The 12,351-nt window shown below is 39.5% G+C and overlaps 1 protein-coding gene across 1 annotated transcript in view; it reads right to left on the bottom strand.

Annotated features, from left to right (window-relative positions):
- Positions 1–218: 218 nt before the first annotated feature.
- The window catches only part of LOC126868697 (DNA-binding protein D-ETS-4), a 62,764-nt gene continuing 50,631 nt past the window's right edge, over positions 219–12,351 (bottom strand). The window contains exons 3-6 of the mRNA XM_050624471.1: positions 11,560–12,239; positions 10,200–10,354; positions 4,082–4,277; positions 219–2,521 (exon numbers count right to left, since the gene is read on the bottom strand). Coding sequence (XP_050480428.1) covers positions 2,166–2,521; positions 4,082–4,277; positions 10,200–10,354; positions 11,560–12,239 — 1,387 coding nt within the window. The 3' untranslated portion in view covers positions 219–2,165. The remainder of the gene's footprint in view (positions 2,522–4,081; positions 4,278–10,199; positions 10,355–11,559; positions 12,240–12,351) is intronic.

The raw sequence follows: 12,351 nt of genomic DNA, 5'->3' as shown, positions 1-12,351 counted from the left end.
ACGCCGCGCGAGTAAAATTTTCCGCACTGCTCGACGCTCGATGCTGCACGTACCTCAAAAGGACGCGTGTCAGATTGCCGGGACTTTCTTCCTTTCTTTCTCTTTAAGAACATCGAAGAAGGCACTTTTGAGTGTGTAAAGGCTCGGAAAATATGTTTAGAAAAATATGTTCTTTTTGTATATGTCTATAGTATCAAAAATATCTTTCTATCTATATATATATATATATATAAATTGTAGTATATATATATATATACTACAATTTTAAAAATATTTCGCATCAAAAATAGTTAATCTGTTTTATAGAAACGAAAAAATTCATGTTTTATAAACTAGCATTGCCTTGTGAAATATAAATGTTGTAAAGATGTTTGATAAAAAATATTCGATTCATAGCACCAAGCATATGTAATCTCAACACTATCAAAGGACTCAATAATTCCCTCTCTTTCTATTTACTCCGATTTCCTATGAAAAAGAAAAATTAAAATGGCGGGACGGATCCAGTATGAGCGAATAGTTCCGCGCGCTGGATCGTCCATAGATCGTGGATCCGTGGATAGGATACAGCTCGAGGCTTTGGCGACCGGCGCTGGTAAGCAATCGTGAGAACAGAGAGGAAAGAGGAGTTTCTTCCCTTTTCTCCAACGAAATCTCCACTGACTCGCTTCTTCCTTGTTGTTCTTCCATCCTCGAACAACAATAATGTCGGCATCACGACGTTGCACGTTCGAACCTCGTAGGACGTACCTCCGAACGAGATCTCGAACGCGTCGATCTTCTCGTCTTTCGATCGCCGCTTTAATAGTTGTAGAAATATCGCGGGTTAACGTAACGTCGCGTTTAAGTGCATCGATAACGTGCTAATGATAATACAACGGTATATAATACCGATTTAATACCACCATCAGTATGTTATAACATTAACATTATGGTTAGTACATCGCTCATAACATTGTAGTAGTATTACTGATATCTTGGGAATATAGTAATAATACTAGCAGCATTATCGTACTATGTATATCGTTATCGTTACGTTAGTAAAACGTTAATGTTAATACGAGCCATAATATACCGTTGGTGGTTAAGTGGTATCGATACGTTAACACGCGATCATCGATTACGTCGATATTATTATGAAGTTATACGTTATTTAAAATTTGATATCAGAAGAAAAAGAATTTAAAAGAAAAGTTGAAAATGAAAGATGATATTTCTACAGAAAGCGTACCAGTCGAAAGATTTGGAAACCGACTCTGCATACGTCCCGACGCCTCCGATAATCGGAACGGGGAAATTGTGGATCGTGAAACGAAGGAGTAACTTACTTTTTAAGGGGTAATCATTTATGTTACAACGAGAAAAGTCGGGGCAGAAATGAAAAAAGGGAGGTACAGAGTGGGGAAGAAAACCTGGGACGAGGGAGAGGGAAGGAAACAGGATCGCCCAAAACGGGCGTACTTAGTGGTACCCACCCGTGGCACGACGTTATCCTTGGAAGGATAATACACCGGACACGGTGGATCGTATTTTTTTTATCTTTGACCTCCGTACTGATTCTTCACTCTTTTACTTTTTCTTTATCTTCTCATTTTTTTTGTTCAAAAAATCAACCACACCGAACAGACACGCACGCAACGAGAGAAACAGGCACGCACACCATCGTTCGTCTTCGCGACGAGCCCTGTGAGGAAAGATTGCACGCAGAAAGAGTCGGAAGCCCTTCGTCGTAACTCCCTTTGAAAACGAACGCCAGCTTCAAGGTATTCAGCCTAGACGACCTTGAATCTCGAATCGACGAGAAGGTGTTAAACTCTTTGCGCTCGTTCGATAAACCATCGATAACTAGAATAATTCGATCGTCCACAATGTCAACAAATTTATCGCCGATGTATATGTTCTGAACATATGATATAATATTCTAATAATAAACGAGAATCGACGAGTAATTACGACAAAGATAGGCGACGCTATTCATCGATGTTACCCCGACACGTATCGCGTTTACAATAAATAATATTATAAATCGTACGATCGAACGAGATCAAGACTCGACTCGTTCATTCGTCACGTGTTTCGCCGGGAATAAATATGAAACATTTTTGAAAGGCGTCGAGGTAACACGTTCGATGTCCGTGAGCGCAAAGACTTAACGGAACCGGGATTTACAGACAGTAAGGATGGCAGAACTGATAGACCAGCCTCTGGCTACGTTCCGTCTTCTTCATGATCCCTTTCTTGTAGTACTGTCTGATGCTACGGCTAAGCTTGTCGTAGTTCATGGCCGGCCGATTCTTTCGTTTGCCCCAGAGTCTGGCCACGCGAACCGAGTCCTCGATCTTAAACACGCCCTTGCCACGGTCTAGCCAACGTATACAGGAACCGTGAATGCCAGGGCTTTGCAGCAGCTCCTTCAGGAACTGCCAGAGGTGAATGTGCGAGCCACCGTTACGCATTTTACCACCGCCGCCGCCGCCGCCACCACCCGTTCCTGCTTGCGAACCGCAGTCCTCGTCCTCGTCTGCAAAAAGAAACGGCGTCCAGCCAAAACGCCTCGGTTTTGTGAATCATCTAGGACTTTCCCGGATGTGCTTCGTGCGGTGATAGTGTCCTGGCGATTAAAAGTTTGAGGATTTTCTTTTGGCGTGCTTCTACCGAGCAGTGTGATGATTAAGTATATGTAGCTTGATATTCTTGGTAATCGCTGCGATGGTTGACCAGCTTTATTTTTTGTTATTTGGTTATTGGATAGGTATACGGTTATGAGTTATGGGTATGTTCTTTTGAACTCGTTCTTGCTGTTAGCTGATTGATAAGTATACCGAGTGTTCGTTATAACGGTATGCACGATATTTTAGATAATGTAGCGAAGGAGGAAACATGGTAGAAGGACAACCATTTCGTTGTGTCTTTGGGCATGCTCATTTTTAGAATTATTCTAGATATTAAGTGTGCGCGTTTGTCATTATAATCATCTTTCTAAGTTCTTGTTTACATAATTTATTGCTAGATTAAAAACTGGAATGAAAGCTTTAGCAGTATCTAATTTGCAAAGTGAATTCTTTCGTTGAGTAAATACGTAGATATATTTATTAAGTTCATGCGTTAGGTATTTGGTTAGTGGGTACATATACACATATACATATAACACGAAGTTATTTCTGATTAGAATATTAATATTTACGGACAATTATAGCTCGTAACTGGATGAGGTTCAGTGATAAGATACAGTGATAAGGATGCTTAATCCATTATAATGATATAGTTAATAAGTGTGCAAAGTACGTTACGATAAAAGATTATAGTGTTCAGTCGGTGAATAGAAACCATTTACTTTTACAATTACCATATTAATATTTACTTCGAATTCTAACTATGTCTTCGGGTTATTATAGTCTAAGGTAATTTATTAATCACATCGATGCAAGCTATCTCTACTGTGATGGTAATTTAACGTATTGATATGTTGTGTTTGTGGTGTATAGTTAATAAATGGTTATGACAGAATGCATAATTATGGAGTGTATATAATTAATCATAATCAGACATCCTGATTTCTTGTAGTAAGCTAAGATGTTTAGAATATTAAAGTTAGTTTACTGCCATAGCCGTTACTTTTTTAAACGTTAGCGAAGTTAATTAATCTGGACATATATATATAGTTATAAAGATGGAAATTTTTACGTTAAAAATTGCAGAGCACATTATGTAGAGAATAGTAGAGCATCATATGTGAGTATTATAATTTTAATGAGTATGTTTAAGCAGCGAAACGATTCCATCGTTTGAGAAGTTCTATAGTCGTCGCGTGTTTGCAAATGAGATTTTTGTATATTATTATTCACGAATCTCACTATCTTTAGCACGAATGGAAACTAAGTTCTAGAGATATCCAAACCCTTTGCCTTGCGGTTTCTTTTTTGGTTATTATATAATATCATTGACTAAATCCTATTACAAATAAAATCCTTTTTCGTTAGATTGGAGCTGACACGACATTGTAAGACAAAAGAGGTTAAAGTAATCTTGACATATTAAAAGCAGTTATAAAATACTAGACAACGTTTAATGATTGACATACCATCGGAGAAATCTCCGCTGCAAGTGGAGCCCTTAACACTAGCTGGAGTTGTATTCGTAATAGGGGATGAGGTGTTATTGTTACTGTTAGATATTTGCACAACTGGGGGAACCCAGGAAGCTGCTAATGTGTTACGTGGAGATTCTTCGACTGTTGCTTTCCAAATTTCTAGTTGCGCATGAAGAATGCTTCCACACTGAAACAAAAGAAGCCAAAAGATTGTATAAAAAAGTTAAATAATTATTTAATCAAAGAAGTATATTATCCATCTAATCAATCATATTTCTCAAATAGAAATTTTTACTGTTTGACAGGAGCAATTTTCTGGAACTAAACTGTAAAAACATTGTTGTTTAACAAAAACAAAACAACATTGTTAAAACAAAAATTGTTTTCGTTATGTTATGTTTAAAAACATACATAGAAAATGTTCGACAAAAAGATTATCCCACGTTTTCCATCATTTAAAACGAATTGTTCATAGAAATTTCATTACCCACGTTATAACTCATCCGAGAATTTTCCCGTCGAATCACTCGTAAGAGTCGTTTTCTCTCGCATTCTGAAAAAAATCGCGTTATCTCTAATGGCTCCATATGGAGCCCATTTGCATGAATACCTGTCTCTCGGTACGGTAAGGTGTTCCAAGAATGTACTTTTAGCGGTTGCCATTTGGCAACGGCGGGAACGAACGGGAGAAAAAGAAGGAACGATGGGAAGAGGAGAAGTCAAGAAGAGCCGAGTAGATAAATTTATCATAGCCGAAGATTAATAGCGGCTTGCACAAATTCTATAGTAATGTAAAACAATTAAGCTTCACGGTAACCGTATGCACCTAAAGCACCTGGTGGATGAACAGAAATGCAAATTGAAGGCAGTCGATAAAAGTTGCTAAAAAGAATTGGAGTATCCGATGATAACTGTAAATTCACGAGTGAATACTTTTGAAGATGCGACAGATCGTAATTAAAAGGATTTATGAGATTACCATGTACAGTAGAACCGCTAACAGACATACAGGAGCAGAAGAGCGCGATTCTTTCATCAATCAAATGTATAATATACTGATTATGGTAATTAAAATTCGGAATAATTTTTTATTCTTTGCGTTCAATTACGTTTAAGCATGTTAGAGATTTTTAAGTACACACGGGATTCTTTTCTTCGGTGACTCTATAAAAGTTCGATATCATTCAAATAATAATCGTACTTGTAACAGTAAACCGAAAAAAGAAATTGCACGAACATGATCCCTAACAAATGTACGAAACGATCTATTAAACGGACTCGATACGCGTTTCGATACTTAATTAAACAGCAGTAACGTATCTCTTCGACCCGGTTTCAAGGTTCCACCGGAAACCTTAAACTTCACGTACGCGCTGTTGAACCCGCCGCTACCTTATCAAGGTCGACCAGCAACGTTCCGTAAAGTTGCACGTCCACGCAGCAGCATTCCTTTCTTAATTAACCAACCTAACCCAAGACCATCCAAAACGAGGTAGTACGTTCGAAAGAGCGATAACCAACTAATAGTTATCTGCTAATCAACTAGCAATGAACTTTAACAACGAAGAAATCGTAAATAACAGAAGACAAGAAAGAAGAAGAAGAAGAAGAGAAAGAAGAAGAGTTTGGAGTGGGAGGTTGGAATACGTAAGCGTTAGAATTCCTGCGACGCGACGATGTCGTTGAGCCGCAAGAGAAGAGAAAGCGGCTCCGCTGAGACGCAATAGGCAGTCGAGCGAGCCAGGCAAAAGAGCCAGGCATTCAGCCAGCCGTTGACCCACTTTTCGTTCGTTTCTGCTGACCAAATAGCGCGTCCTATAGACGTACACGCGCGATCACCAGTCCTGTTGCTCGACTCGCTGGAAGCTGGAACATAGGATCCCACGAGGGGAATCACGGGGATATTCAACGCATCTGGATGCATTTATGTGCTGCGAGGACCGTGCATACGGTGACTATGTGTCACGCATACTGTAGGGACTCTATGCGCGACGTCAACGGACCTCTACCATTTAGAGATGGCGACGGCGATAGGTTGCGTGCGTCGAAGTCGTTGCACTTTGGGCAATAGAATGACGCGTTGGAACGGTTGCACTTGAGGTAGTTGGATGAAATATGGAATTCGAATAAGTTTGGGGTTGTTTTTAGGGTGATTCTTTGGATCTCTTAAAAGTTTGTAATTTGAATCAGAATTAAAAACATAGCGTGTCAGTGCAGGTATTGAGAGTAGTATTTGAGGGTTGTGTGTTCTTATGGCACCGTATCATGTTCAGTAAGGTTTTAAATTTGCGATTTTATCATCGATTAAGTAACTTTATTTCCATACTTCATTTTAAATGTCTATTTAGAGTCATTAGAATAATTCGTGCTGGTGAAAGACATATTTCTTTCGTTAGGAATTTTTAAGAAGTACATGAGACACGAAAATAGTAAAGTAATACCACATGATCGTTTCTGATCGCTAAACTACGGATGAACTCATCCATTGGAACATCAGAGCTAGTCAGAGAAAGGCAGGAAACACTAAGAGAGAGGAAGAGGGGACTGGATAAATTACATATTCGTTAAATGCAAATGCTCGTTGGTAATAGAGTGGTCGCAGATTTTTAAATCGGTTAGAACTATGTTACGTGGTCTGGCCAGAGGCTCGAATGGCGCACGCGAGCTGGCTCTGTGTAATTTTCAAGCAGTGAGATCGCGACGCGAGCAATGGGAACTCGGCACGATGTTCGATTCACGAAACGTTCGAAGAATCGAATTCTCAGCGGTCGATTATACATACCAGGCCGGGCTCGCACGCCGAACGAATATCCATAACGAATGCGGAATATTACGTTAATAACTTCTTCAGGATTCGCTGCGGCGCCGTATGAATTATTTAACCCGCGGGAATCGCGTTCAATTTCAGGTCAAAGGTAAAACAGTTTGCTTGCCAACCCACCATCTTCTTACTCTAGCCGCATCGCAAACCATAATGGACGAACAATGAGCGGCCACGCTACCGCGTGAAGATCATTATCGAAGAATTCGTGCGAGCACACTTTGATCGAAGCAGGGTGTGAAATTTCTGCCTGTAACGGTGCGTGACTGGATAAGAAAGCACTTTTGTACGAAAGGAGTTGAAGAGTTATACGATGAAAGAAAGATTGTAAGAGTGCACACGCTACTTGACGATATATCTACTAGCTCTATATATTAGATTATTGGCTTTCGTATGTCAGATAAATATTAAAAATTTTCTGTTAGCATCTGATTAATAGCGATTTTCACATCGAGACCAAAGGGTACGCAACCGACGAAAGAATTCACGAAATTAGGAATAGTACATGACCGTGAGTTCGATCGTGATTCTATGTTAAGAAGTCAGCGGTGGATGCCGTACGGTACAATTATCCAATTACAAGATATAAAGCTGAATCCATTATGCATGACCACTTCTATCTCCCTCTGCTAATGCAGGTATATCCAGTCTGCCCGCTATTAATTTCCATTGCGTTCTCGAGATATGATTTTAAGAGACAGGAGGGCTGCCGACGTATCGAGATCACCGGTTTCCGTGCTACGAGTCAGAACGTTAACCTTCGTTCACTCTGCGAAATTACGCTACGTCTCATCGCGGATCGTGATCATCATCGAGTTCAGCTTCGGACACTCGTTCGAGACGTTAACCGGGAGTTATTGCCCCCTTTCGTTTATCTAAGGACACCGTTAGCGAAGCGTGACATTTTTTAAAATCATTCATATCCAATAATTTACAGAACGTTCTACGTACATGTCTAATGAATATTCTGTCTCCTCGAAATCATATAACATGACTAGATGGTAACATACTATCTGAAAGGACATATCACGTGAACGTGACAACTCAAGCAATAATCAGTAAATCAAGACGAAGACATTTTACATTCATGTTAACAGGAGTTAATTTGTCTTCATCGTGGTTATTTAAGTGGTGCTAGTTGAAAACTGACCAGACATAAATCCGCATCTATATACCTATAGAACCACGCTAAACAAGAAAACGAGATTACGTATTATTCTTCGTCAAGATAGGAAAATAAAGCAGGAAACTTTCTCATAAAATTTCATATACACTACGAAAATACAAATATAGTTTCTTTCTCCCTTTTTGAAAAATTTCTTTATAGTAGACACTTTTTAAATTCGTGGTCGATCTTGTTAACACTCTCCTAGACAAAAAATCGCGAAGTTCAACTATTTTAATTCGTACGTCAAGTCGGAGAATTCTCGCTTTAAGGCTCGTCGACTCTACTCAATAACGGTCTATCGAGCTGAGTACAGAAATCTGCAATCTGTGTGATGCTAAAAGCACGTATTCCAGCGACGTACAAAAGGTGTATCTGGAGAATTCTGGTTCCGTTAAGCGGCACAAACCGTATTATTACGCCAGTTGCTTACTCATACCGTCGCGTCGCGCCGTTCCTTCTAGCCCGTCCAGCATGGATTACGAGGAAAAAACGTGGACGCACATCGATTCCCAGGAAATTCACTTTCACCGGACCTTGTCCATGAGTGTTTCTCGAGTGACTCGCGCCATTAGTTTCTTCATCGAATGTGGTCAGGTCAGACTTTTTATTTCGTTATGTTTCCCTGCTTTTCGCAGCGAGAACCATCAAACCGCAATATTGTGCGTACAAAATGGTGTTCGATAAAACGTAGTTTCGTATATTAGCTTCCACGGGCGTGTATCGGAATTTTTGGGCACTTTCTGTCGAACATTGGAAATGCTTTATTCATATAAAAGTAGTTCTTTGTAGCAATGTAGTTGAAGAATTTTTTATGTATCGATCGGGGAAGCTATCTGGTTATGGATTTGACGACTTTTTGAAACTACTTTTACATTTTTACCTTGATTGATTGGAATTTGTGTGATATTAAACAGCATTGTTTTTGAAAGCGTACACACTTTCTGTACAATTAAAACACTTTGCTGCATTTGATTTAGTAAGTTAAGTTAAGTTAAATTGTATTAGTAGCATTTAAAATAACATAACCACGTGCATTGTCTGCTAAAAAGAAATTCCGACAGCGATAACGCCAGAAATGAAATCCGTTGTAAATTCTTGGACCGACACTAGATAACCTTTTTTTAAAAATATCGACGCAAACGACATTGTCGACAGATAACGAACGAGAATATTGCCTATGCGTAGCAATCGTAATTCATTGAAGCATTTCGCTATCGAGATTATGTGTTTTTCTTTTTAATTATAAACAAGTATTCTTTAGTCATTCTAGTAAACCGATAAAAGAATTCAGAAACGATTAAAAGAACGAATGGTTTATTAATTGAAATGTTACGTCATATTTTAAACTTGTTACATTATTATTTTGTACGTTGTGCAACTAGGATGCAATTAAAGATAAAACGATCGCTCATTCAATTTCTAAGGAAACAAAAGATATTTTGATGCTGGATTTATCATAATTTAATAATATAATTTTAATAAATAATAATTAATTATATAATAAATTATAATTTATTAATAATAAATATATAATTTCCTTAATAAATATATTTCCTCTTAATAAATATAATTTCCTTTTGAAGAAACACCAGAAAATCTTTCAAATCAAATTTTCCAATCCAAATTTTCATATAATCTCCAATTACATTAATCGATATCTTTGGGATAGATGAACGAACTGTTTTCAAAACGAAACTCAAATTAATACTTTCATGGGAGTCGCTAATAACCAATTCTAGTAATTGACGCAATTATATGTAACCAGTGGGTAACAACGATGGAACTTCCTCATCTGCCGGCACGATTCTCTTATTCAACTCCTGAACGTCACCAGCAGGATGACGCGCGTTTATCGTTGCCGGCAATCACCGACCATGACGTTCAACCAAACATTTTGCACCGGCAATTTATCGAAACACCACGAAATTCCATTGACTAATTGCTTCGTTAAAACGGTCTGCGAATAATCATCGTTGGTTGCTGTCTCAAGAACGGCATTGCGTAACGGTACCCGTTGAAAGTGCGACTTATGCACTGGCCGATTTAAAAGCAGACGAGTCGGCGAACGACAGAACCAGCAGAACCGTAATCAATCTTTCGTAAGATTATTCTCGACTTACCTGAGGGGCACGCTGACAGAATTCCTCTTCCGTCAGGGAAGCTAACGTAGCACCGTCCACGTTGAAGCTCTCCAGTGGCACCGAGGGCAGTTGCAGCTGCCTTCTGGCCCACTGGATCCAGGCTGCTACGTCCGCAGCACTCCAGCGTCGTGGCTCTGCAATTATTCCAATTGTTTCCAATAATTATCGATGCACATTCATTATTAGATATTATTTCGATATTAAACTTTTTACTTCGTCACACTGTTAATTTATTTGCGAAGAGGAAAACACGTTTGACGAAGCATAATAATTACGGCGCTAGGTTTGACTAATATAAATAGTGCAAAATAAATAAATTTCGTTTTCATTAGTTTCAAACAATACAATTTTCCATGTATTTTTGTTCTCTTTAGTTTCCAATTCCATGTTATAGTTTTACTACTCGAAACGTCGACATAGATTTTATTTACGTATTCGATACAATACACTTTTGTCATACTTACGACATCTATTGTCACTTCTATTCGACACTTATGCCATTGCGTACACTCATTTCTCATATAGTCGAGACAACTTTTAGCTTTGGAACACACGTATCGAAGTTTCACGACACGCGATCGATACAGTTACTTTCGATTTCACTACCGAACTTTCTACGTTCCATCGCGAAGCTCATTCTATTTCGCCGATCTACCTCGCGAACTCCTGTTCGTTGGTTGCAAACGAAATTACGGTCATTCGCACTAACATCGTGTCATCCCATTGCAACGCGATCACAGGTATCGAAAATTTTTCAATTAGTTAGAGAAGGTGCGGAAGAACCGTAGATGACCTTGAGTGAAGCCCTCAAAATTTCGTAACCGTGAAAGCACGGTGTGACTCCGTAACTTATTCCGAGCATGACATCATGCGACCAACTAATAGTCGAACCGGTCGCTCCTACGTTCACGAAGATAACGTCGAACGTTTGCCCGCGGCAAGGTAGCAAGAAGGTCTGAGTCTAATGGACGCTCACGCATCTTCTTATTGCTTATCGAGGTTACATCTATCCGTGGTTCACTTATTCATTACGTTGCGTTAGTTCGCGATGATAATTTTTCGACTCTGTTTTGTTGGAAGTATGTTCTAATAATGCCATTTAATAAGGCATAGGTCTTGCGCAATTTAATAATTATACGAAGAAGAATCATGTTACAAAGAATTAAAAACAGAAGTTCAGAAGTCATAATCCGAGTCAGCTATCGCCACATACTTCATATTTTATCTTTTAATATTCAAAGAACGTGACCAGTCATTATGTAACAACGAAGTATCGTGTACTGTATGCAGACACGTAAATTTTTTGAATATTAATTGATTAATCAAAGAAATCACTCACCGGGATGAATACCAAGAGCCACGCAGGTATTGTCGAAGTCCTTCTGGAGCTGCTGGATGGCCAGACTGAGGACAGGTTCGATCTGTTCTCTAGTCAGATCACCGACACATTCGCCGGCTTCCATGTCTTCCACGAACCCTGTCCCGACGCTACCCAGATCCACGGGTCTCAAATTGTACTTTCTTTGAAAGCTGGTATCCCTCAAAACCTCTCTGAGCAACTGATGATCGCTCTTTTGTCCGTCCTTGAACAGCTCCTCCTCCTTTTGCAGAGGATTTCGGACCTCGTCCTGTATTCTCTCAAGTTTCAGAACATTTGTTCTCGCGGCATCCGCGAAATCCTTTCTGGTACCTTTAAACAGCAAGTTTCTCAAAGGAGAACTGTTCTCGAGTTCCACAGGATCTGGCGAGGAAGAAGTACTCGATGAGGAGGACGACAACGAGGAGGAGGTGCTGGTGTTGCCACTGGCACTGCTATTGCTGCTGCTACAGCTGGATCGAGGCTCTTCCTTGAACAGGATTTCCTTCAGCAACGGGTGTCCTTGCACTGCGGTATCCTCTTTCTTCGCGAAGAAGTCCGCGTCAAGGCTGTTGTAAATATCCTCCTCTGTCCTGGGTGGTGTGCACGGCACTGTACAGTCAGTAGAATCCTCCCGGTAGCCTAGACTCTCGGCTAGGAGTCTGAAATTAGGATTGTGGAGACCGTTTGTTAATATAATATACGATGCAAATTGCAACTTCAACTTGCAACTGCAACTTTAAGACAAATTAGTATTTTATCGAAAAATGTCAA

Source organism: Bombus huntii, chromosome 8, assembly GCF_024542735.1.
Source record: "Bombus huntii isolate Logan2020A chromosome 8, iyBomHunt1.1, whole genome shotgun sequence".
Lineage (NCBI taxonomy): Eukaryota > Metazoa > Arthropoda > Insecta > Hymenoptera > Apidae > Bombus > Bombus huntii.
Note: the sequence above shows the minus strand (reverse complement) of the source record. Positions and strands in the feature narration are given on the sequence as shown.